Source organism: Salarias fasciatus, unplaced genomic scaffold (assembly GCF_902148845.1).
Source record: "Salarias fasciatus unplaced genomic scaffold, fSalaFa1.1, whole genome shotgun sequence".
NCBI classification, from domain to species: domain Eukaryota; kingdom Metazoa; phylum Chordata; class Actinopteri; order Blenniiformes; family Blenniidae; genus Salarias; species Salarias fasciatus.
This window is the reverse complement of record NW_021941236.1, coordinates 2,646-30,440: the sequence shown is the minus strand read 5'-3', so window position 1 is coordinate 30,440 and position 27,795 is coordinate 2,646. Positions and strand designations below refer to the sequence as shown.

The following is a 27,795-nucleotide window of genomic DNA, read 5'->3' as shown; positions in this document are numbered from 1 at the left end:
CCATGTACAATATCGATTTGTGTCAATCTTGTTTTGTATTTCCATTTTTATAATAATTTTGGTCAACTTGCTAAATTCAAATGTAAATTATTTTGTCTTTATATACAACTATAATTTAAAATATTCAAACATAGAACAAAAATAGATATCACACATGTCAGTTACAGGACTGCACAAAGTACAAAAAAACTCCTTTGGGTTTGAATGAGTCAGTTCATGCAGATGTTAATGCACAAGCTGCTTGTGACGGCACAACTTGACACCTGCAGTAACTCACTGACTTTCACCATCAGCTGGCCTCACTTAGACACACCAAAAGCTTTGAAGTGACATCCAAGTGTTGGGCTTTACAGTAAAACCTACATTGAGAAGCCAAAAATGTGCAGATCATGGGGTTTTTCTCTCTCTTGGTTTGTGTGTATGCCTTTACTCTCTTTCATCTTCCATTTAAACACAAGAAATTAATTGGAAAATACTGCTTTCCAGTGTTTTAGCCAACAAGTGCAAGTAGGCATTCGCATTACTCCACCTCCTAAATATGCACGTATAACACCAGATGCACAAAGTCACCCGGTGACTCTTTACAATCCCTTCTGATGAACCAGTGTGCCTTCCCTGCACACGGCCTGCTACTCACCAGGTGCTTTATTTTTCCCAGAAAAGTAACAGCATCAGTCACAGATTCTGCACGATTGCATTATTGCACACAATAATGTGGATCATGAAAAAAGAAAGAGATGGCAATGCATGAGGCTCGTGCCTTTTTCGATGTCTTTTCCCACACAACACAAAAGCCACAATGATTGCAATCACACATAAATCGAGGTGCGCTTACTCTTTCCAGCTCCACACCTCATTATGTCTGGTGGAACAAATGCAAATCTGCTGTGGTAAATGCTGAATCATGATACGGTGAACTACACCCAGGCTTTAATGGTGTACCAGCGTGTTACAGCTGTGGTGTGCTGTCGTGTTTCTGAGTTGCGAGTTGCCTCATGTACGCAGCAGTTCTGAACTGAGGCAGGTATAGTGAGGAGAAGCTGGACGGCATCTCTGATGGTCGTTCCCTGGAGTCCTCGGGGTCGAGCAGCGGGTGGGACTCTACAGGACAGTCCTCGCTGCTCAAAACACTTTTAAGAAGCTCAGTTTTTGTCTCTTCCCTTCTCTGCTGCTCGTCTTCATCTTCACTCTCCTCATCCTCTGCCTGATAGTCCATCCCCAGATAATATAACTCTGTCTCCTTCTTCACGTCCACTTCATCTTCCTGTTCTGATGTTTCAGAGAACTCCTCCACAGAGTTGTAGGAGCAGGAGTGCCGGGGATCATCCATATCCCCACCGCGACAGCTGTCAAGCTCCCACAAGCCACCGGGGAAAGATCCGGAAATGTCAGAGTTGTTAGCGGAGAAATTTCCCTCATCACTGGAACTGTTGCCACTACTTTCTTTGTCATGAAGTTGGAAGGGCTGCTGGTCCTGATTCAGTTCTGAGGGCAGCACGGTGGCATATGTGACAGAAGACTGGGCCGAAGTGTCGGTGCCTCCTTGGCGCTGGTCCACCAGAGGAGGAAATGGCTGTAACTCATCAGGTCTGAGGTCTAAAGGGCTTAAAGCGTCCAGCGCGATGGTCACAGAAGGAGTTTCACTCAGAAGACCCTCACTCCCAGTAGGCTGGCTGACTTTGTGGTCAAATCCTGGGGACAGGGAGATCGCTATTGCAGTGGCCTGCTCAGGGGTCAGGGACACCAGTGGGTTTTGGATCAGGGCTATATTTTGAGTTTTATCCACTACGATAACATTGGAAATCTTTTCAGAGGGGAGCAGCAGTGGCCAGGCAGGCAGGCCTTCTGGAGGTCGGAACAGGTGGTCAAAGGCGTCCACCTAAAAGGGAATAACCGAAGCAATGAAGTTAAAACATGTTTTTTCTAATCAAGAGCCAATGAATAAAATTTTAAGACAACACCCCCTAGTGGCCAAAAATTATGGGCATGTCAAAAGTTACAACTCTTGATGCAGGATCTTCCTGATGTGATTATTATTGCTGTACATAAAAACGACCTTATATTTGATATTCTATACAGGGAAAATGTTTTAATGTTTGTTTAAAAAAAAAAAAAAAAGGCTCCCACAAGCCCTGATTCCCATAAAATGATAATGGAACATATCCACCAGAACGAGCACATTGTTTAATGCATTTCACAACTTTGCCAATGAGTAGAAAACTTTCATTGAAACTGACAATTTTTCTATATTAATCATTTACCCTGGTTGACCATTTAAAGACACTACAATCAGACTGGCTTACTTACAGGTGATATTTGTTTCTGTAGGACGTAGCATTAAGGTTCACCTCTGAGCCTACTGTGTTGGGGATCGTTGATCCTCTACCTGGTCAGTGCTCCTGCGTGTTCTTAACAGCTGTAGCTCTTGTCTAGTTCTCGCCAAAGTTCATGTTTTGGTTTGGTGCTGTGGCTGGTTATGTTTTAGACCAATGGACGGTGTCAGGCTTTCCTCATTATCTCTCCACCTGCAGTGTGTATATGCGCTGTCCTCTGTCTGATCAGTCCATCTCTATTTGTTGTGTCCAGTTCTGTGCATTTCTTCTGACGTGTAATTTTTTAGATTACCCTCATCTGTTTCGGTCTACTTCGATGAAGGTCTGTATCTGTACTACACACAAACCTCCACATTATCCAGGGCTGTGAGGAAGTAATGGCATAAATATGAGTTCTTGTAGCTTCAACATATGGCCAGAAACTTTTCTCATGTGGTTTTCGACGGATACTAAGCGATTGATCAGAGATTTGACCACATGGTTTGGACCACAGTTTGACCCTCTTCCTCTCACAGGAAGACTTGAATTGAATTGACTTCATTATGAATGAAGTGTTCTGACCTCTGTATGCATTATATCATGACTATCATGCTTGAACTGAGCAAGGCTGACTTGGCATTTTTTCATGCTGTCACATATTATTTTTAATTTTCTAAAATAAAAATCAGTGGGATAAAGGGACCTTTGGTTCTTGCTTTTCTTATGAATTAGTAACTCAAACTGCAGTAAAAACACTGAGATTTCACCTTGGAACTGTTTGAAAATCCTAATTAATGTTTGTACGTTTATTGTAATGCTGGATAATCATATAAATTGTCAACTATCAAGCAAATTAGTGACATTTAACAGTACTTTATTAAAAAGTTCAATTTCAATTGCAAATAATGGATTTCAACATGACTTTTGTTTGTTTGTGAGTTGATTTACCTTTTGGAAGTCCAACCCTCGAGCCCAAGAACACTTCTTTGGGTTGGGGACATCTTTCCACACAAACTTTTTCATCCTGGAAATGAAAAACAACAGATATTCAAGTGAGATACAACATGGAAACAGTAATTTTTCCTAACATATTCCTGTCTCATGCCTCCTCCTTTCATCAGCCAGCATCAAGTCTAATTTCACCCCTGTGACCTGTGAAATGTCACATCTCAGGCTTTTAATCGCTGGTGTCTCTTCACTCCAAATTAAATGAACATAGGGCTTCCATCCTTTAACATGTTTGTCGAGAAAACTAATTACATGCATGACACCTCACACAGTCTCATAAAAAGGTTATCCGTCTTCATCATAGTAGGTGCTGTTTTTGACTTGTGAACGAACGTAATTCAGTATCCACAGGTTTGAAGTTTTACTCCCACCCGTTTCACTAGCTCTTACTGGTTTTGGGAAAGGACCAAGGTGACTAACAGCACAATGGAAAGGAAGGAGATGATCATCATCATCATGTACACTGCAGGATCTCCTCTGGACGCTGAAAAAAAAACCAAAACAAACAAAAAAAAAAAACATATCAAAGCTTTACATAATGCCACAAGTAAAGGTGCTGGAATTTTTTAATGTTCTACTACTTGAGTTATTTAAAGAATATCACAGTTGGAAACCTTCAGACATACCCAGTGTGAACACCGGCTGTTCTTCCCCATCAGCAAACACAGGATACAAGTAGAAGCCGTACTCCTCTGAGGAGAAGAAGTCGCCTGACAGGACAAATCAAAACAGCTGCAGGTTAGTGTGGATACGCACACTTTCACCTGATAGAAACACAGGTATCCGTTCAAAACAGAAATAGCAAGGTGATGGCGATGGTCGAGGAATTACCCCTCAGATGAACGAGGCGGTCTGTGTATGGGAGTCTGGCCCAGGTTTCTTCACTCGCTCCCGACTGTTGCTGCCCCTGTGGAGACCACTGGACCACCATGAACAGAGGCACGGAGCAGTTGTCCAACAAGCTCCACGACAGCGACACACACGTGCTGTTGACAACCGCCACATGAAACGAACGCACACAATGACCTGCGAGTGAACAAGTGACAGCAGATGAATGAATACAATGCAGTCTAGTGATTTATACAGTACAGTCTGAGGTTCGACCTTAAGCCTGAACTTTTCGTCTTTTCTATCCAATCTGCAAACAGGTGATAATTTTGCAGGTTATTGTGGTTGGAACATTTAACAGAGCTTCAAATTGTCCAAGTGTCATTGTCTTTTCCTTCAACCACATTATCAATTTAACTGATCGAGATTGAACTATATCACAAAAACTTAATGTGTGGCTTCATCAACTACAGCCGTGTGAACAGTGTGCAAGTTATTTAACTAACTGTTTGGAATAATCTGCAATGTGAAACAGGATTGAGGCTTAGAAAAAAGTTAGCAGTCATGTAAGTTATAGAAATAACCCTGTAAAACTATCTGAAAAATGTAAGAAATTCGTATAAAATTTTCTGATCTCCATCTCCAATCACTCTGAGTGTATAACAATAATGTATGAATATCCACCATCACTATTCATCATTAAAGCTGGACTGGGAAACAAGTTTGCTAATAATCTCATATGTTTATCTGTCAGACAGCCATTTTTGTTCCTAATTAACAAAGAAAACATGTTGTCAGAGCAGGCACTGTGGCAGCTTGACCTTTCAGAGCTGCATTAGTTGTTTTTAAATGATAATGGAGAGAGTAAACATGTTCTCTAATACTCCAGCACAAGTGAAAAAATGTTAAGCAATGTTTTCGTGAAAACACATTACAAAAAACTGGCCATCTTCATGGAAACCATTTTTATTTCTGCCAGTTAGGCGTCTGAGTCATGAGTAATGGCAGAGACGGAAATTACCCACAGACAGACGGATGTCATTAAAACAAAATGAGCCTTGTTGCCTCTGTTTTGAATGCTCCACACACTATTTAGTACCCTGAAGCTAATGGCTGCCAGGTCTTGTTTATTGCTTAATGTACTCCGCAGAGAGACATGTAGCTCAGCTGTATGTGTAGAAGCAATCCCAAAGTTTGAGGCACATTATTCTGTCATACATAAATTAATTATGCATATATGACAGATGTGCCCAAATAATAGCAAATTAACACATACAAAAACAAATGAAAAACTTTACTCTGGACTTATTTTGTCTTAAAAAGTGATGCTGTTTCCAATAAACTTTAGGAAATAGAAAATTCTGTCAAGTTGAGTGTTTATAGGTTACCTGGTAAAATAAGCAAGTACATAAGTAAGATAACAATATCCTGGAAATGCTGTGCTGTTCAGAAGCTCTGAATACAACATTCAGCATCTTATTTCCTTTCCAGTGAATCTGCACCCGTGTCTGGTCTGTGGATACAAGCCATGAATCATGAACCTGAACGAGCTGATGAAACTCACGTCTACTGAATAAAAAAGCTGTTAGTACAGGGTTTCTTTTATTTTAAATCTTTAGTCTGACAGTGAAATACTGATCATAGGATTCATGAATTAATGTGAACTGTAGAGTCGTCCGTCCAGAATCTATTTTCATAATGCTATAAACATGAATTTCAAATCCAAAGTATTGCTTTTATGTAAGTAAATATGTTGATTCTATACTTATTTTATCTGTATTTTGATTTGTCTTTTTTTGATCATATTCATTTTGCCTCTAAGGTAGAATAAACATGTTACGTGCTCACTCACGTTTAGGCTTTCTGTCCAGGGTCATGTTCATGTTGTCAGAGGAGTTTCCCAGACTGTTGTAGGCCTCCACAGTGACAGTCTGGGGCTCCTGGTTCCACTCAAAGCTGTAAGAAGACATCGGCTTGATTCGCTGCCGTTTCACCAAGCCGCCTGCACCCTGGTGCTGGACTATATATCCATCCACACAGTAGGAGCTTCTGGATGCAGGGAGGTGCTGGGAGACAAAGTAGAGAATTTTTAAAGATGAGCTGTAAATACTGTGAAAACAAAATTCAGCTAACCTTGCTTAACACTCAGCAATTTTCTTTGTTATGTTTAATAGTTTAATGTCTACTGATCTGAAGTCTTTCCTTCTAGTCTTCCTTCTATTTTCACAAACGTGCCAATGTAGACCTCAGACTATATGGGATTCAAACTACAGATTTCAACATGTCCTGGGTCAATGCTCTCTCAATAACTCAATCAGTCACCTTTCTATTGATTCTGCACAAACATCAAGTTTCATGATATAAAAGGATATAAAATTTAGTTCATTAAGTTGCAGAATATGTGTCATGCCTTTATTTCAAACCTCCTGCTGTGTGAGAGTTTAGAATGTTTATTAAATGGCTAGGCAATATATCAAAAATCTCAGATATATCAATATTTTTCTGAAATTTGATATTGAAAATTATGATATTGTTCATTTCGTTAGAGCTTTCGCATTAATGATATGAATTTTGGACTCTAGCGGAGAAGGGGGGATCAGATGTTTAGCTGGTGAACAGCTGCAGGCAAAACTCATTCACTTCACGAAAACACAGTGGTAGAAAACAGCCTTGTCAGATCAGATCAGACTCACACACAAAGCCAGACTCTGCTGTTGTTTCTGTTTCTGCAGATCTAAAGTGTCTGAATCTCCTGTGACCCACGCCATGTCTCAACTCCAATCCCGCTCCAACTTCAGAAACCAAACACACCCCTGGCGTTGCTCCTTTCCCAGGTACAAGATATATCTTCACCGTTTGGATTTTATGGATACTTTTATGGTTGCTCTGCCTGATTGCCCAGGCATCTCTCATTGAAACCGTAAGACCTTTGCACGAATACCTCAATCCCTCATTCTGTCGTCTGAATTGTGCGAGCGTTGTGTTCTGCTTCCTGGCAAATTAACATCATCCTGATGACCTCTTAGCAGCACAAACACAATAAGACTAACCATTCAATCATGGGCTTAAATGTTTCTGCATACCTCAAACAACAGAGTAACGTTGGTCTGGTTTCCGAATGAGGCATCCTGACGGATTCTCCAAAAATCAGGGCCGCGCTCAGGGGCTGAGAGAGGAGACAAAATATGACAGGATTACTTCTCTGTTACAGTTAGTGATCGAGCAGATGGTACTGGCAGGGGGAATTTCCCATATGGGAATAAATCAAGAGACGTTTGTCCAGGTTTTTATTTTTTTAAACGGTTGGAGAAGTTGGGACTGATGTCAATACATTTGATATATATTAATTTATTTCTATATTTACCTCTGCTGTTTTGTGGTGTGAGTAAACTGACTCGCTCCATTCACTCCAGTATCCGGTGCCATTTGTGTGCATGCAGCGAACTTGTGTAGCATACACCTGGCACATTGTCTGACACTGTGACCTCCGCCATGGAAACCCGCACCGAGCTCAGGACCTGCAAACACAATATTTTTAGGTCTCTTGGAAAGGAAAGGAAAATATCTGTGTGTGTGTGTGTGTGTGTGTGTGGTGTGTGTGTGTGTGGTGTGTGTGTGTGTGGTGTGTGTGTGTGTGTGTGTGGAGAGGACAGCTGCACTACCTCTAGCCTTTCTAATCAATCAGAGAGAGAAAGGGTTTTTTTGTTCATATTTTTGAGGGATGAGTGGATCTCACCAATAGAAAGATGTGAACAATTCCAAAGATGATTAATTCCATTGTAATAGGAATTTAAATTTAAAAAAAAAAAAAAAAAAAAAACTGATCTGACATGGGGCTTGTGAGTTCAACATTGTGATCCAGCAAAAACTTCATTCACTCATTATCTGTATCTGAAGATCCAAATAGTCAAATTTCCCCTGTGTGGATGGATGCAATGCATGTTTTTTTATGATGTCCTCACTTCATGACAGACGTGACTAATGCAACAGACACACACTCAGTTCTTAGTCGACAATCACACATTCACTGAGAGAGCATCAAAAATGTCCACTAATGGTAAATAAAGGTCACCAAGGCTTTCTGTCGCTTTGCTCATATTGAAAAGTCTAGAGGAAGACCTCACCTGCCACTCTGGCTGGTCCCCCAGGACAGACTTTGGTCGGTAGCGAAACTGACACTGAAGACCCTGTGCTGGTAGAGACGGCGGCTCCCAGGTGACCCTCAGGACCCGTCCTCTGACTGACTGCTCTCACGGAGGTGGGGGATTGGGTTTCACCTGCAGGTGAGGCAAACCACACAAAAACAGTTTCAGCTTGTTTTTCAACATGCCACAACTATGTACATATTGGAATGTAACACAATGAATGTAAAAAAAAAAATGTAACAATTCAATTCTGTTGAGTTCAGATCAATTCAGTTTAATTTGTTAGTTCTGCTTCAACTTGTACTCTTAGAAAAAACCTCGGGACAAGCCGGACCTCAGAGAACAAGCCTTCTGTTGGCTAATAAGGGACTAGCAGCACTTTAAGATATGATGAGCTTTAAAGACGGACTTGATTCCAGATTTAGCAGTAAGTTAATGAAGAGAAGCGAGCATTGGAACCGATGTGAATCTCTGATGCTGGTTATTGTCAGTTCTTTTTTGCTGCAAGCATTTTCAATCTTGCAAAGACCTTTTGAGCTGTTATTGTGACACCCTGATGAAAGAAATTCAGTCTGCTCTGGAAGTAATAAATGCATGAATTAGTTTTTAAATGTCACTCTGAGTCAACATGTTGGAAGAAGGCAGTTCTGCAGACTTGCTTAATGTAGGAGAAGGATAAATCTTCTCACTACAACTCTGAATTGTGACTGTAAAAGTAAAGAAAGAGCAAAATAGTATTTCACTCTGTTTTGACTGGTTACGCATATGATCTGTAGACCATGTGTAAATATAAATTTAACAGCCAAGCAGATTAAATGACTCAATGTCTTGTCTTCATGGCTGAATTTAAATTTCTGTGGTAAAAATGTAACAAGCAGCCACTTTTGACATTATAAGGAGGAGAAAGTGATGATATTTGTGTTCACATGTAACCAGTGTAAAAGTTGTTGGGTTTGTAATGTAATACTGTTTTTAAAACCTTTCTCACCGTGATCTATCGGCGATACGTAGACAGGTTTGGACTTGATGGGGCCGAATATGGACGGCATCTCCAGCCATAGCTTGTAGCAGTTCATGCGAAGAGGCTGGATGATGCAAGTTGTTGACCTGGATTTCACTGAGGTGCATTCAGGGTCCATGGACCCCACATCCTCCCCAAGCCTCTCCCTCTCCTCCATCTCATCACATGTCAGGTCAGCCCACCTTCATTGGAAACAAGACCAAAAAAACATCATGTGTGCTCATCTTCACCTCACATAGTTCACTATCATGTTTTACTGTCAAAAAAATAAACAAACTTTGACACATTCTTTGCTTTAACATCCACATGCTGGGAAATAACATCACTGCGACCCCTGTCCTGTTACTGCCGCCCCAGTGAAGCCCTCCCAACATGGTGAAAGAATGACTCTTCATATTATAGTACATGTTGCTTTACTTGGATCTAAATATGGGCTTAGTCCACTGTGTCATTGTCCAGCTGCAGTCCATTGCATCGATATCCCCATTGGTTTCACAGTTTATATCAATTGGTGCCCCTGAAACACATAAAAGAGAAACACTGTGAGGCTTAGTAACAAAAAGTGGCTTCACCCGGAATATCTTTTGAGCTCTGCAATGCATTTTGTTTTTACCGTTGTTAGTCTGTTCTGTTTTTGTTTAATTAAAGAAAAAAAAGCGAACACAGACAAAGAGACAGCAAAACTGTATCCCCAGAATGTTTAATTACTACATGAAATGCAATGTTTTTAAAACTAAATGTTTATTTTGTCCCCCAAAATTAGTGATGAAAACTACTGTTGAAACACATGCACAGACACACACACACACACACACACACACACACACACACACACACACACACACACACTGCACCTGAATGCTCACACTGCGCTGTTGTGTCACACACCAAGAAGTGTTATGTTTTTAATGCAAGACTTTCACAGTGTTTTTAGTGTTTCAAGACTAGTGACTTCCAATGTCCATCTAACTTTCTTAACTGTTTTTTACATGTTGTATTGTGTCTCCATCGTTGTTTTTTTAACCATAATATCACTTGAAGAACCAAACTGGTGGTCTCAGGCTATGAAATGGAATTCCCTCGAATGAAAATCAGTGGCGCAGATTTTAGAACATTTAATCAACTCATCATAATTTGCTCTTGTCATATAAATACTAGGGTTTTGAGGATATAGCTAAATATTTAAAAAATAAATAAATGGGTGAAACTCATTCTTGCAATTTTTGCTTTAAGAAAGAATCACCTTCTATGTAGATCTGACTGTAAGGAATGGAAAACTCCTGCGTGCACCTCAGCAGGTGGTACATCCGATGCTCTGACGGATGCACGGTGATCTGACTGACCTGGTTTGAACAAAAGAAAAAAAAAATCTTTTACATTCTCTAAGAGCACAAAGACAAAGTTTCAGACCAGTAAAGAAACAGTTTTCTTACCCGCTGGCTGACTGTCTGGTACTGACTGCGAGGGATAAGCTGCCCTAAGTTGAGCATCCACATGGCTGTGCTGGCACTGATGCTGCGGTCGTTGAACACGCAGTACACTGTCACATTCTCCCCCGGTCGCACAACAACTTTCTCAGGAATGTAGCTCACCACTGCACACACCAAACATCAGATTATGAAAAAAAAGGGTCACAATGAATGAACTCAAAACTCAGATAAATTGATTTCGTAGTAATAAAGGTAACGAAAACAAAAACTGTCCAGCAGAAGAAACACTTCATTAATTCACCCACAATTTCCTAATTATAAAACACAAAAAATACAAAGCATATATCAGAAAACACAAAACATAAAGGCTTTTATCTGAAGCTGAAGCGAAAAGATGAGGATTGTTATCTGACAGCTTCTTATGATGCATCGAACCAAAACATCTGTTCTGTCAGCAAAGACAATAAAGTGAAAATGACTCATCAGCAAATCACAAAAGAAACTTTCATGAATACTGGATAGATCTGCATGATATTTGAAGTGTATACTTGCACAAGAAAATTATAATTGTAATCACAATTCTATCATAATTCATCATTCTAATATAGCATTTACCTAAACATTTACACAGGAATGGCTTTTTAAAATGTTTCTTGCGGCTCATAACGTTTTACTACTCAAAGGTGCAGACCTTCGACTCTCACAACACACAAACACAAAGCCAGTGCTGCTCGAGGATTTTTTGAGGACGAAAAATTCAATATTCCACACAGCTTCTGAAATCTTCATCTGTTTATGCAACAGCCAGAAAGTATGAATGGAGACATACTGAACACAATACATGGCTTCTGGAGGGCTGCAGTCTTGTGCTTGTCCAATTGTCCTTTTACTCCAAAACATCAAATTTAATGAATGAGTCATCCTGAAGTGAAGCAGAGCCTGACAACAAATCACTTATGACCATCAAGCAGGTGAAAGACTGTATCCCTCCAGGTCCAGTAGTAACTAAGTAGATGCAGGAATGCTTAGGGCCACTGTGAACGTGCAGTTGGTGTCCGACCTTGGGAGAAGACCTCTGATTCAGGGATTACTGACACTAGCTGTATTGAAATGAGTTCCGCTTTAATGGTTCGGGCTAATGAGATGGTTTCCTTATTAATAGTTTTGCACCAGTGTAAATAGACATAAAATGTAATCAGGATCAACAGGTCACCTGACTCACATGGCTATGAATTATCATCTTTAAAGCTTCTGAGATAAAATGAGGGATGGAACTGCCATCATTAAGCCTAATTTAAAATACTGGGTGCAAATAGGTGTTGCATAATTTTCAAACATCCACTGGACACAACGGATACTGAAAGCAACAAAATGACAAATTTCTACCAGTTTTTGTGGGTTTTGTTTTGTTGTAAATAAAGAGGGTGTGAAATTAACCAACATTCTTATAAATTGTCACTGCAAACTATTAAACTTTTAGTTCTGGTCACATTAAAGACATCTGTAATGTCGGTGTGTATTATTAAAGCCAACACAGTCTTTCTTTGAAGAACCAGTGTGGGTCTGCACATAATTAAACCCCATGTTCAATCCTCGAGCCTCCTCCCTTTCCCCCCTTTCCCTGTCCCTTAGTCCCCTGCGTAGGAGGGTAGAAGTACGGTGGGTTTTACATAAGGCGATGCCTTTTCAGCTGCAACAATACTGCAGCATGTCCAAAGATGACATTTAAAAGAAGAAGAAGAAGAAGAAGAAGAGGAAGAAGAAGAAGAAGAAAAGAAGTGCAACTTAAACTTAACTTAATAAAAGTTTAGGAACTTGTAACATTTTCAAGATAAACATTTTATGGGATTAATAATATAACCTTACTGATGGGATAAGTGTTTCTTACTGTTCAGGCAGATGTGGTGAGCTTCGCTCCACTCGCTCCACAGTGGAGGCTCCTTCAGGCTGGAGCATCGAACCTGGACCGTGTAGTTCAGTGTGGGCTTCAGATCCAGAGACAGCCTGGGCTCTCCGGGAGCAGAAACCATCTGCAGAGACAAGGAGGGTGAACACATGAATCGGCACAGAAGATGAATGACTGAAGCTCATCATCATAACACAACTGCAGCTGGACCGTTATGATAAAATTTGCCTTTAACAACAACAGGGCTCTGTCATTTTCTGTTTATCTTTGTCATATTGCTTACTTTATATTTTTAATCATGACTTCACACAACATGAATTAGAGGAGTCTGTATTTTCCTTTCTGTCCAAAAGCAAAAAACACATATTATGGAAATATTTTGCTCTAACGCAGTGTTCAAAGCCAAAAAAGCACATTACATGACAAGTATTATGCATCTATCAACTTTCAAGACAAATATTCTGTCTGATCATCAGATAATTTATCTGCATGTACTAAGCCCTATTAATTATTGGTAAATAAATATTGGTTCTTCCATTGCATGGTGTCTGATCAATACATAATACATGTACAGTATCTACCAGGTCAGAGCTTACCTGCCAGGCTGGGTCAGTAGCGTTGGAGGAGTACCGGACCTCATACCTCAATGGGCTGTTATCAGAGTGTGAAGGGTCGTCCCACTGTAAGATCAGGTCTCCTTCAATCGTCTGAATATGGGACAGATTGACGGGGGGATTCGGTTTCACTGTGAAGAGAGAAAAAAAAGGCCGGACAGATCATTGTACCTTGTGCTGCACTGTAGCTGTTTCACTATACGTCTGACAAATTACTCATAATGATAACACCACTTTGATCCTGCTTTAATGCCACTTTGCATGGAAGAGGGCACTTAATCCCCTCTGCAACAGAGAACTATGAGGTAATTACATTTTACCCATAGCTCATTAACTCATGGATATTTCATTGACGCCTGCTGCTTACTTTCGGTCAGTACTTAAAACTTGTCACTGATATAATATGAAATAACAGCATCACTCTTCAGCCAATGATTTGTTGCAATGAAACTTGCTTTCATATAGGGATAGTTTATGATATTATTATTAAGATTATATGTGGCACAATCATAAATTAAACACAAATCTATCAACAACCTCAAATAGAGAGCTCAAAAGAAAAACAACAAGCCTGTAATTTAACATGGCAGCCTGGCACAAATGTCATGATCTCTCACTTGTTTTAGGCCTCAGCAGCACCAAAATGTCAAATGCATTTGGTTAATACGTCTTTAATGTCGAGTGCACTGGTATTCATTTTAATATTTGGTGGAAATCTGAGTTGTGGATCCAGACTCATGTCTACTGTCAGCGAAGGCGTAGCAGCTACAATAACAAAGGTGCAGCTGTTCATCATTTAATCATGATTCATGAATGAAGAGATAACTGACAGACATAAAACCGCAAACATGCCTCGAAGGAGTGGAGAAATTAAACAGTCTGATGATTAACAGTCCAACTATTTTTTTCAGACTGTTCAGACATTGGAAACAAGAGAGGTTGAGCGACTCACTTTTACACTTATGCAAGTATTTTGACCATGCTATCATTTTATGCATATTTACAAACTCCAAGCTGTATAAACGTGAACATATTTTGAATTTAAACATGCAAAGAGATTTGCATTTGAGTTGTAATGATGACAGGTGAAATCAACATCCTGTATCAGGTGGTCATAATTATGCAGCTTCCCTTATTTTGACAATACTGCGCGGAACAAAAAGATCCAACAGACTTGAAAACTGTATTGGCAACAGAAATGTTCATAGAGATCCAGTCCAATTTAGACACAAGGAAATGTGCAGCAAATGAACTTGACTGAGCTTTTCCGCAACGAGATGACCTTAAACTAAAAAGTGTTTCCAGAAGACTCTTCTATGCTTTATCTCATGGATCAGTGTCCTGCACTGTGAGCACAGCCAGTAAATGATTTAAAGGTAAAGTCCTGAGTCCTGTTTGGGGCTCCAAACCCCTTTAATCCACCAGTCCCAACCCGACAGATCAGATTACACTGTCCACTGACTGTTGCTTTTTACAAGGCAAACAAAGCCTGCAATGAGTTGATTCAGCATGACTTTTCACCCATCAAACAGTAAACACACACACATACACCCACGCTACGTGATGCAGCTTAAATTTAACCCACAGTCTCCATGGTTACGTTACACATCGTCCAAGAAATCTTAGAATCCAAGAAAACAACACTATTAAGTACTGTGGTCATAAGTCTTTCCACACTTTCCAAATAAAAATAAAAAAAAATAAAAAAAAGTGAGACAGACAAAACACAGACAAAACATTCTTTCCATCCACCCATCAGGTGCAAAATCTTTAGTGCTTCACTTTCCATTTGGATGTTTGAAAAATATAATGAAAAGATACCGATGATGAGAGCAACTTTTAGAAGATAAAGGTTATTCAAGGAGCGTGACCACAAAGCCTGACGGGGTCATGAAGCTGAGACTGTTAACATGAAAGCTATGAGCAACAGAGCGTGAGCACTTCTGCTGTTTCCGCTCTGCTCCAGCTGGTTTGACACAAGAGGTCAAGTTGGACAAACTGAGCATGGAAAATCCTCCATCGCTCGAGAAATCACACGGAAACACCTGCTGTGTATTCAACACTTTGAGGGGACATTAAATGAATTCTCTCTGAATTCACTCTCATCTATTCACTCATAGATTTACTCTGTTAGGAGCAGACTGTAAATCATTCATTTAAACGTGGTACACGGTGCATAAAGGCATCGCAAGGCGTTCCAGCTGGAAGGGAAAACTGTTATTGACTGACAAGTTTCACGTGCAGATGTTTTAGAAAGACAAGCATGAGTTTACTGGACAGTAAGTTGTGGGTGTTAACAGATGATGATATGGACTTTCTTTCCCTTGACACAACAACGATCAATTAATCCCATATTGATCACTGTAATCCAGGTGCATTTCCTTTGCCTCTACACACTCAGGTCCTGCTGATGTAATTCTACCTTACCGTCTGTCCAACCATTACATTAATATTGAACCACATGTATCTACATATGGTGCTTTTTTTTTTTCTCGCGTTACTCTATGAACATTAAAAGATGTCTTCATCAAACAGCTGTAAAAACCCACACAGACATGCATGCACATGCACACGCACATCTGCATGTGCACGTGCACGCAAGTACACATGAACCAGCTACTTGCACTGTTTTTTTTTGTTTTTTTGGAGCCACTGACAGCTTTAGTAACAGTTTTTTCTCCTTATCTGTCTGTGTTCATTCACCTTAAGGATCATTGTGAGCAAGGAAAATGTTTTTGCTTCAAACACTGAGAAGTTCTGCTTCATTTTCATGCAAGGCTGCGCATGTATTCTTCAGACCTTAAAGAATAAAACATGAATGCTGCTGGGAACTTACTCCCTTGAACACTTAATGCAATGCCCTAAAGTGAGTGTGGTAAAAATGGTTGAAATATTCGTCCTTAATCTTAAATGTCAAACATTCAGTCAGAAACTGGCTACATATTGGTCTTGACTGAGGCGACTCACAGTAAATGGCTTAAAAATTGTACGCTGACACTGCTTGAAACATTGGGAGATGTTTTTACCATTTCTTTCCAGAAAGGCACAGGATGCCTCTTCAATATCAGCAGCACATCTCATGAAGCAACATTATAATGGCAACAAGTGGTTATAAAGCACAAGTTATTATTCAGCCGGTTCTATCTTCATATGCAAAATGAGAGAGATTGCAAAACTTAAAAAAATAATATATAATAATAATAATAAGAAGAAGAAGAAGAAAAGAAGAAGAAAGAAGAAAGAAGAAGAAGAAGAAGAAGAAGAAGAAGAATGTTTTATGTCCCATTTGGTTTCATTTATTAAAATATTTCAGTGCAACTCAGCAGATATAAAGTACACAGGGGCTTTTTTTGGGTGATTTTTTTAGGGTGTTTGGTGTAAAAGTGAGTTGTGAAGTATAAACAGGTGTTGTGCACCACTTTTTGGCGACTGTTTCCCATTAAAAGCTGCACTGACTGTACTTCACAGGATGTGTTCTGTTTGCCATTTGTGGTTTCAACAGAACTTGGAAAATCAATCTAACTTTGTGGGTTAAGTTTTAATATGGGAAGCATTTAGCTGAAAAGCATGCATTTTTGGATTTAAAATACTGGAAAGCAAAGTGTTTCCGTTACGAAAAGCAGTTTATAAACAAATATTAACAAAGAACCATCTCTTACCAGGAAATGCCGGGACTCGGAGCAGAACTGGTGGAGCTGCAGCGTCAGCGATGCTGACTGTCACCACTGTGACCAAACTTTTGGTGTGATTGAGAGAGACTGAGCACAGGAAGGAGTTCTTCACTTCACAGACAACAAGATTATCAGACGCAAGATCACTTCCCTCTGTGGCCCCTTTGTGGGACCTGGAAACAAATGAAAATAACTTTAAAAAATGTTTTATGAATAAAGAAAAATCATTTTTGATGCTGAATATAAAACAGAAACAAAGAGTTTCAACTAATTCAGAATGCTGTAAATGTCCTTGCAAAAACTGTATTTTTTGCATATTTATTCATAAAAATAAAGTGGTTTTCCTTTATTGAGGCGAAACTTCTTCACACAGAATAAAGTGCATATTTACTTTCTTAAATCATTTTAACTTTATTAGCAGGAATGATAATACTTCAAGGCTTTTTCAAAGTAGAAAAGTAAATTTACCAAAGATTTCCTCATATGTCAGACATGATCAAAAGCACAGTGTAGTCAAATCTTATCTGCCTTTACAAGTGGCAATGCACAGCATGCAAGAAGCATGACGTCTTTCTTCTCATGGTTTAAAATCAGTGTTTGCCTGTTTAATGAGGCCATAATAACTTCTCAAAGCCCCTGGAGTATCACCCCGCTTTCTCTTCTGATCAGAGTCAATATACATGCTCAACCCCCCAGTGAGTAGTTCAGAAAGATTAGAACACTTCAGCACAGTGACTCACTCACATACAAACATGCACGTTATGGAAAACACACAGGGAACAAGTACAGCGGAGCAGCTTCACACTCACATCAGCCGCTGCAGTCTGATCACCGCGAGCCCAGCCCACGGCGTGCTGGACGGATGGCCGCGAGACCCAAAGTCACATGTTAAATTTCCCCAGTTTTCATCAACGCTGCACCGAATGTCCAAACAGGTGCCTGACAAGACATTGCATTTGCATATTAGTGTGCTGTGAACTACCAATGAGTACTTCTGAGAAATGGGCTGAGTGCATTGTTCTCAGAGCTGAATGTTTCATGCCTGTAAACCCTTCCTTCCCACCGCCCGTTTACTGGTACTTTCCCTGTTTGAATCCATGTGCTTCTTAAGTTGTGGAAATTGCAGCCAATCTTATTTTTTTATTGAGCTCTCCTCTGATACAGTAGGTGATACTGAGTGAAACATCAGCTGGAATACAGGGCGACTTTTCTATTTGACAAACCTCTTTGTTATGTTTGTCTCTTCCACACATTGATTAACTTTCTCAGCTATGCTGCTGTAGGTTAAGATAGTAGATCTTATTCAGTGAACTGAGACTTTCTCTGCTCTGTGTACATTATTAATGTCAGCATTACATATCATTAACTTTTTCTGCCTGTCTCTCGCTCTCCTTTTTAATGACCTCTTCATATGTATTCTATAGTGCCTTGGTGTTACTTTGATCATGACTCAGACTTTAAAACACAAATTTAATATTGAGCATTTCTGGTTTATTGTTGTCCATCTTTTAAAAAACAGATACAATAAAAAGGCTAATTTACAACAAATTTGCAACAAGTAGAATGTATGAAAACCTTTTTTCTGAGTTTAGTAAATATTGCATCGCTCCAAAATGAGCTCCGCTCTATTCAAAACTACTGACCTGCACAAGCTTGTGTGCCGGCTAAAACGGTTCATGAAAAAAACGCTAGCCTGCTTATAGTTTGTTTTTATTTGTTTCTATAAAAGCACTATTTGAGTTTTCTTCATTCTCCTAACTTTCAGCCCTCACATCTCTTTGGCGGATAATTTTGCAGCAACAAAAGATGCAAATCAAATGAGCAAAACAGACAAAATGACTGTGTGAATTTAAGTCTTGTGAGATTCTGTGGATCCTGTTTTTTGTGCACTGAGAGCTAAGTCCCTGAGTCACACTGACATGAGCCCTTGTAAACGACCTGGGAGGCACAATGTGCACCTTTAACTGTTCTGGCATAAATCTGGGAGTCCTCACATGTTGCAGCGCCTGATTGATCAAAAGGAGCAAACAAACCTTCCTCACTTATATCACCTCGTCCGATTCTTCTCCTCCAGAGACACTAACAGGGAGCTATTTCATGGTTATTACCCTCTTCAACTGGCTCATATTTGCTGTTTAATCTAAATAGCTCCATTAATTTTCACCATTTGAAATTGTATATGCAGTGGGTTGGATTTTGCTGTGCGGATTGGTGAAAGGGCGAGGGAGCTTTGACAGTCACAGCAGTGCAGTCACATGGTCCTCTGCCCCCACAGGAGGCTGGGGGAGGATGCAGGACGAAAAGTCATTAAAGGGTAATGAGCCTGTCAGCCTGATCTTTGAGGTCATCTCTATCAGTGACGACAAGTAACGCTGCTGCAGGCACGGCTATAAGGCGGCATCCGCATCAAGCTGCGAATCCACAGATGCACAGAATTCATTGAAATGTCTCCACGGGAAGAAAAAGCTTAAAACTATCAGTTGCAATATTCATCATAGGACCAATAGGACCGGACAAAATCACTCTGGAGAAACAGCCTAAGGGCACCTTCCAATGGTTTCTTCTGTGACAGTTGCACCTGTTACAGTGAGCATATGAACATGATATGGTCGTTTCTAATTAGCAACCTTAAACCAAATATGTGCAAAATGTTTGCAGGTAAAGGGGAATCTTTGTTGTCATAATTAATTTGGTAAAAATGAAGAAATGTTGGAAATATGCTGGAAAAAGTTCCCGGGTGCTCCCGTTGTGAGGCCAACCCAACAAAACAAGCGCAACCACAGACATTTTAATTCAATACTTTTCAAGAAGAGCTACAATCTGCATAGATTTTTGACAACTAATCTTGACTGGCTGATCACTTTCTTTCTGTGGGACACAGAAGAGAATGTAGCCTCATTATGAGAGACAGATGTTTTGAATCATACCGCCAGATGTGTCATGAGGACTGGAGTCATCTACGGAGCTCCTGAAGTAACAGTGCCGACGGCGCTGGAGCTGCAATTCAGACTCGTTTCTCCCCGGCGAGTCTTTGCCGCCTCCTTCTACACTGCTGTGGGCTGCAGGTGAGTCACAGCACAGTTCATCCTGCCACGGGAGATCAAGGGCACCTGGGCCAGGAGATGCTCCATTCTCAGGCTCCAAACACTGAGCACCTGCGTGCAGAGGTGCAGGAAAGGAAAGTGAAATTAAGCACAGACAGGAAAAGAGACAGACTGCAGACAGATGTTTTACATTTCTGATGTTTTGCCAACCGCTCTCTAGTCTAGTTATTTTATTCCAACTCCAGCATCAACCAGACATCTTCACCCAGACAACTGCTGCTCACTGGGTTGTTTCTCTCTCTCTCTCTCTCTCTCTCTCTCTTATTTTATTTTATTTCCATCCTCTGTTATCCTGGCAGGTCAAAGAATCCAGAAGTGCTCGTCTGTCTGACATGGTACAATCGGAGTTGAATGTTGCTGAGTGTAATAAATCATCTAAGAAAATCTATCTTAGAAAATCCAGATTTAATTAAGTCATATTATTAAATGTCCTTGTAACCACAGAGAGTTCCAATGATGCAAACTATTATGTAAAATACCCTAAGTTTAGCACTCATAATTTTGCAGAAATTAAAATGTAACTAATTCTCAAGGTTCACTCTAAAAAGTACATTTTCACTATTTTTCCACTTAAGTTACGATTAAAGAAATTAAGATTTGTAGGAAATCATCATCTGTTTAAAAGGAGGTGAAGGTATCATGAATGAAACATTGTCAAAGAGAAAATGGGAAATGAAAACTGTAAGAAATCACTTCACAGATTTTAAATAAATTAAAAAAAAAAAAAAAAGACCAAAGACTAGATCTGATATAGATTCTAAGGAAGTTCTTATGTTCAGTTTGGAATAGATAAAAAGGATAATAGCCTTTTCAGAAACATCTCAAGCTGGACCAATGCAGACTCACACTACTCTACAGTGTATTCTCACTCTTAAATATAATGAGCAAAATTACAGATATTATCACACATGGACAAAATGTCTAATGGTGTAAATGGCTAAATGACATCTCCTGTTATTTCTGCATATTTCTTAGTTCCTGGAAGACAGGCACATTTATTCCCGAATAACCAAAACCTTTGAGAACAAACCGTCATAAAATCTACTTTAGATAAGACTCCAGTCTGATGAGGACTGGAATGAACCAAGCGTACAACAACGTAAACTTTAAACGTGACATGTAAGGGACAAACATTCGTCTTCGTGCCAATATTATGAAATGATCTGTTCTAATACAGACTGATCAGTTGTCTCGATAGTCTCTACCGAACATGAGAACAGCACCGGTCACTTAAAGGAGAAAAGAGGCTCAGCAAGGAAACAAATTGTCAAGCTGGGAAACTCACCATTAGACACCAGAAAAACATGAATCAGGACCGATAACATCACAGAGCGAATCCTGAGGAGAGACAAATAAGAGGATAATCAGCGTCCTACTGGTAAGAAGCGAAAACAGGAGAAAAGCACGATAAAAACAGAAATCAAAGTGAGAGGTGAATTGAAGACAGGAACACAAACAGAAACAATAAAGTCTGTCTGCTGTGAGAATACAATAGAAAGCAAAAAACCTTGATGTGACATTTTCATAAATATGTTATATTATCGATAGAGAAATCTGTTTTCACTCATTTACAGCTTGAAAATGACAAAATGAAAATGCATGTTAGGAAACTAGAGAGCGAGGCGTGTGTGACGCTGCAATCAGTCTGGTACCGTTGAAGGGCAGCTTTCTAACAGTCGATCGGCTCAGTGGAAGAACTTGACGGACTCCTCTCCTCGTGCACTGACTCATCCGACACACTCACCGTGTTGCATCACACAACACTGGTCAGCAGTTTGCATTATCACAGGCTCCTCATGCAGCGCTACAGTGCCGAGGGGGGCTGTGGCTTCATTTACTCATACGCCCGCCCTGCTCACAGTCGCCACACAAGCTGTGGTCTCAGATATACCACCACCGTCATGCAAAACGAGAATGAGAACCTTACGCATGTGTCATGCAAACTGGGGAATTTCTGAGATGGTAATAAGACAAAAAAAAACCCAATGTTGAATAGTGTATTTACTGTAAGTTGTCTGTTCATGTACAGAGCATTATGACAACTTTTGACTTGAACTTTTAAAAAATTTTATGTTTTAGGAGGTTTTTTTTCTTTCCATTGAAATGCATTTCCCTAAAATTCAAATTGTTTTCGACCTAGATGAATTGGCCAAAACCCACAGAAAACATCCTTTAGTTCAATTCGTGCTCAACAGGTAAACACACAACCAAACAGATCAGAGTGAGAGAAGCGCCCAGAAATAAAGACTTCCAGTTGAATGAGCTGTCCTTTTATGAAGAGCTGTTAAAACATGCTTGAAACTGAAGCAGAATAGATCGACAGGGTTCAATACAGAGCACAAAGATAAGAAAACCGGGACAGTTCAGGGCTTCAACACAGTGTGAAAGGGTTAAAAAATGCTCTTATTTGCACCCTTTTAAATTTTACTGACTGGTTTACACCGAACGTGACTCCGGCAGCTCCAGCAGGTTCAGTAACTACCCTTTAATCGCTTAATGCTAATCATAACCTTATAAGTCTAAGATCCATATTTTCACATTCAGAATAGACAATGAGTGGAGTGAGATGAAATCACAGAGCCTCAATTCTTCAGAACACTATTTAACAAAAGAATCATCAATATAATGGAGTACTTACATTGTTGTGGTCATAACCTGAGCATGGTCTAGCTGGGCTTTGACGGGCAAATCTGACTGTAGAGAGAGAAAATAAGCAATGTTAATTTAAGGAGGCATGGCATCCCGTGGTGATGATACCCAAACATGCAGAACGATCTGACAGGTCCATTTTGACTGAATTTACACTGAAGTTGATTGTAGGAACTGAAATCAATGTGGAAATAAATCATAATGCTTGGCAAAGCTTGAACCAAAGAGACTGTAAACGCTATGTAAGACCAGTACCGAACAACAACAAAGGATTTCTTGGCTAAACTCTATTTGAGAAGCAGAAATTCCATCAACAGTAACCCCCCCAACACTCACTTTCTCTGATAAAACATTCCAGAGCTACTTTTTATTCATGGAAAAAAAGCGAATGCGTCACGATGTTCGTCATCTGATTCAGATATCTTCTTGGTAGAGGTCATCGATACGTCTTTAGCTCATTTTCCAAACTTTTAGCCTAGAGTTGAATAAGAAGAGCAGCCAACAGCTGAATTCACTCGTCCTCTGTACTTCAGCCAAATTAGAGTCACATGGAGCTGGACCCAATCCCAGCTGACAAAAAGGAAGAAAACATTGTTTACTCAGGTAGAGATGTAGATAAAGAGAGAGCATTTAAAAATACTAAACATTTGGTATAAAAACCTTTTAAAATGTACATTTTCTTCTGATTCTGTACAGAGGAAGCAGATGAAATCCTGACAAGAAGAAAGGTGTGAATGGTTCAGGTCTCTGTTTGTCCACTTTTTCTATGTCTTTCATTGAAACCTAATCTAATTAACTGGTCCTCAGCTTTGTTTTTATTGATCCTGATTTGATCATTGATCTTTCCACTTGTTGCTTTGGTGCTAAGCAAGAGCACTGAGGAGACAAATTAACACAGCAATCACATCTTTTAATTCATTGATATTCTACACCGACGCAAGCAGCTGTGAAAAACAGCACTGTGAGCAAACACCAGGAATTGTGTGTTCACGATGTAAAAGGGCAATCTTTTGCAGATTCATCTAAAAATAGGCACAACTAACTTGTTCATGAGAGTCTGTGCAAGGTGTGTGTGTGTTTGTGTTTGTTTGTGTTTGTGTCTGTGTGTGGGCGATGCAACGAAAAAAAACTGTGAGATGCAAAACAAACCACAACAAGACGTTCCTAAATAATTAATCCTAATATGCCAGACTATGAGGAGCAGCACCTGGTGTGTTTAAAGGCCTCTGCTCTTAAGCAAACAATAGATATGGCATCAACCTCAGGTGCCGATGACTAACTGTGAAAACATCTGCGCAAACATGTCTCGAAGTTTGTTGTTTCCATTTACTTATCGACGCTGGCAAAGTCTCAGTACCAATAACAGATCTTTAAGTAGCTGGTTACAGCATTATATAGCTATACATTATTGACTATAAACTGAAAATGTCAACTTATTTCTAAAGGTATTGACTTTGTGTTGGTATTTGGATCTTTAATGGCCAAGACCCTCTTGAAAAGCATACATTCAGTGATATAATTTTAACATTTAAGCTTATAATGAATCTGACTTGATCATTACAATATCAATCACCAATATTTCGTATCTGATTAGTTTTAGATGGGTTAATTTAGGAGTGAAATGTGGAGGAATGTATGATATGTTGCATTGACAGGTAAGGCTCATTTGCATGCCGGGCGGAAAAGATAAACAGGCTGAATCTTGTATTTGCAGTGAAACATATAAAAAAAGGTGCAACAGAGTTGTACGTAACAGATAAAATCCTATTAGAGGAAAGTATTTTTTAGAAATTGATGTGTGTGTGTGTGTATATATAACTGGTGACGAATTTTCAGAAAGAGTTACTGAGAAATGATATGTATGAGAAAATATGTGCTTTTATTGTTTTCTAATCCATAAATGCAACACCTGATTAAAAGCATACATCCTCACACTGATCCAATCATCATGATAAAATGTAACACAGACGTCACAAAATCCTCACTGATTTGCCACACTTCCCACACAGGTTTAATCCAGTCGGAGTTCAATTGGAGAGTTGTCACAGTCAAAATCTCCACCAAATGTGTGTGTGTGTGTGTGTGTGTGTGTGTGTGTGTGTGTGTGTGTGTGTGTGTGTGTGTGTGTGTGTGTGTGTGTGTTTCTCCACTATATGGTTGTTTTGAACATGCCATGCCACCATAATAATTGGATTACTGCAGTTTCACAACATAATGACAATTTTACAGAAGCTTCTCAACCTATTCAGCCACTGGCACCTAGCTGGGTCTTAAATGACCATTTTCATTAATTAAGCCTTCAGCATTCAGTTAGAGAAAACAACATATAATCAAATAATCAGTCAGCACATTGTCCAGGTAAATGAGGTCAAAATTACAAATCTATTGGCTCTAAAAATGTGATGAATTGCTGAAACACACTAAATCAAATGTCATTTTGTTTATGTATTTTGGTAAGAACAGCTTGCTGTTATTTTGTGAACATGCTGATGCCAACCCTTTCCAAAACAGTTATTTATTTCAGAAAAAAGACAAATTGACTGGCATTGTCAAGAGTTTTGTTTTTAAGTAAATTTTCCTCTTGTGAGTTTTTTTCTGAAACGTAACAAAGTGATCAACATTTTTCTTCAAATCCCCCTGACCTTTCTCAGGTCAAACATCTAAACAGTTAGACAATAAATTAACTCAGATTTATCAATAATGAAAATGTGCATCAATTCAAATCCTGAAAAACATCTTAACTTGGATGTGAGATGTACCGTGACAATAAATAAAACATAATGTGGAACCTGTGAGAGGAGGCAACGTTCTCAGGTAGCTTAATATTTGACCAGAAACAAACAGCTGGCATACAGACTTCACTGATCACAGGTATTATGTTTGTATGACAGAGCAGGGATGCACTGAGTGTTGCTGATCCTCAGTTGCTCACACACGTGCAGACACACCAGCTCTCTCAATAACAACCAATGGATGCTCATTCAAACTCTGCACACTCCTGCTTTCTCATGTTTTCTGGAAGCACTTAGGCTGAATAAAGACAGTCATCTCAAACTTTTTTTTTTTTTCCACTTGCAAGAGAGACCAGGCCCCTTGGCCCCTGGTCCCACAGAGACTCCACCTTGCCAAGTATTCATCCAGGAGGTGAGTCACTGGAGCTGCTGGTCTGAAGCGCGCTGGGGCTTGTTTCTCATGTTTCCCACCACTCCACCATCAGCAGCACCACACTTATGATGAGAGACTCTTTCATTCAAGTAAATACGAACAACTCACACAAATGTTCCTCTTTGTATGAAAAAAAAAACCTCATGACAGTGCTGACAACTTTTTAATTAAAAGTAACTAAAATGTTAAACCAGCTTGCGAAAAAAAGGAACATTTTGAGGTTAAGAAGTGACAATAATACAAAAAAAAAAAAATCAAAAAGGTGTCATAATTCAGAAATGAATAGAAAGTTAAACAAAAAAACACATCCTGGCGTTTGAAATCCTTCAAGCTGTCAGCGCTACAGGAGTGTGAAAGTCATGCTGCACGGTACAATAGGTCTGAAATGAGCTCAAGGAGAGACTCGAGTAAGAACAACAAAGGTTTAAATGAGAATCGGTAGGAATTAACGCGACTCTTACATCGATGCTGATGGAGCGATGGAGCTTCCAGGTTTCCCTTCAGCGCACATTCATTCAGGTGCGTTTATTCCAATCTGAAGATCCGCTCCGCTCAGATCACTGAGGACTTCCCGCTAAGAAACCTTTCCTCCCTCTCCCTCTCTCTCTCTCTCTCTCCTCTCCTCTCTCTCTCTCTCTCCTCTCTCTCTCTCTCTCTCTCTCCTCTCTCTCTCTCTCTCTCCTCTCTCTCTCCCTCTCTCTCTCTCTCTCTCTCTCTCTCTCTCTCTCTCTCTCGGAGTACAGGAGCGACTGATCTGATGATCTGAAGGAGGAGAGACAAGAACGCCCAGCCTGCCGTGATGCGTTCAGGACGCCTCTGGAAATCACATGCTTTGTAGTTGAATGTTGTTAGGACCATGTGGTTTTATTTTATTTTATTTTTGTATTTTTCTGGTACACATTGCCACTGACTTGAACCCATTTTCTTGGACGCTTGGTGGCAATGAATCAGTAAAAAACTGAGTCCCTATTAACATTATGCAAAGGTCTTGTTCTGTATCCAAAAAGGTAATGTGACTGAGGAGGTCAGTGCTAAGAACACTGCCATCCATCCATCCATCCATCCATCCATCCATCTATACTTCTCCTGGACCGCAGGGCACTCAAGCGTCCATAAGCAAGACGCTGAACCCCAGATTGGTCCCCAAGGATGTCAAACATGTTGCATGGTAACTGTCATATTGGTGTGCAGCTGTCAGCAATTTTTCCTCTTGATCTGGGACTGAAGGAAACATTTTTGCAAAAATAAATTTGCTGCAGCTGGACCAAAATTTGGTTTTAGTCCAGTAAATGCTTGTGAACTGCATCTGATAAAGTGACAAATATCTAAAATCACTCAGTTTACATTTGCAGGCATACTCTGAAATGACAGCTTGTCACCATGTGATATAGAGCAGGAATTACACCCACATTCAATTTCTTTTTCCCTTCATTCTGAATCAACATAAAAAGTGACTGTTTCGCTCCTGGAAAAAATGTCTGTACAGATGTAGATTCTGGCTTACTGAATGACCCTTTTCCAACAGTCGGCAAACAATCTGTTTTAATTGGTGGAAAGTGTGTCTGTTTCACCCTAACTTGAAGGGGAGTTTCACAGCAGTGAATGATTTTGTTGTGTTGTATGACACAGTCATGAATGAACCAGCTGGAAAGACAAACATGCTTTTACGAGCTGCCTGCTGTTTATCCACTGCACTTTAACTCTCATAGGGACTGCTTTTCATTGACAAGTCAGTGAACAGACAGCCAGATTGAAGCAGAGGTGTCTGTTTGCATGGGGAAAAAAAACTGTGAGCCAGTCAGTGCCAATCACACTGTTTGCTACTATCATGACGCTAAAGGTGGAGGTTTTCTAACACAGTGTTACATGAAGGTCACAGGTAAACTATGTATTTGTATTTGAACTTAAATTTGAATGAATCAGTGAATACTTAATGACTGGA

The 27,795-nt window shown here is 39.8% G+C and overlaps 1 protein-coding gene across 1 annotated transcript; it reads right to left on the bottom strand.

Annotated features, from left to right (window-relative positions):
- Nucleotides 1-26,436, bottom strand: LOC115384422 (leptin receptor-like). The gene is given in 24 exon segments (XM_030086693.1): nt 1-1,879; nt 3,261-3,336; nt 3,711-3,804; nt 3,947-4,030; nt 4,152-4,346; nt 6,001-6,214; nt 7,232-7,314; nt 7,513-7,533; nt 7,536-7,617; nt 7,619-7,666; nt 8,273-8,375; nt 8,377-8,425; nt 9,282-9,496; nt 9,732-9,831; nt 10,558-10,657; nt 10,748-10,908; nt 12,633-12,774; nt 13,247-13,395; nt 16,924-17,108; nt 17,745-17,874; nt 19,863-20,090; nt 21,325-21,377; nt 22,678-22,733; nt 26,315-26,436. Coding segments are annotated over 23 exon segments (3,456 nt in total). The 5' UTR covers nt 22,692-22,733; nt 26,315-26,436; the 3' UTR covers nt 1-949.
- Between the last annotated feature and the right edge of the window lie 1,359 nt (nt 26,437-27,795).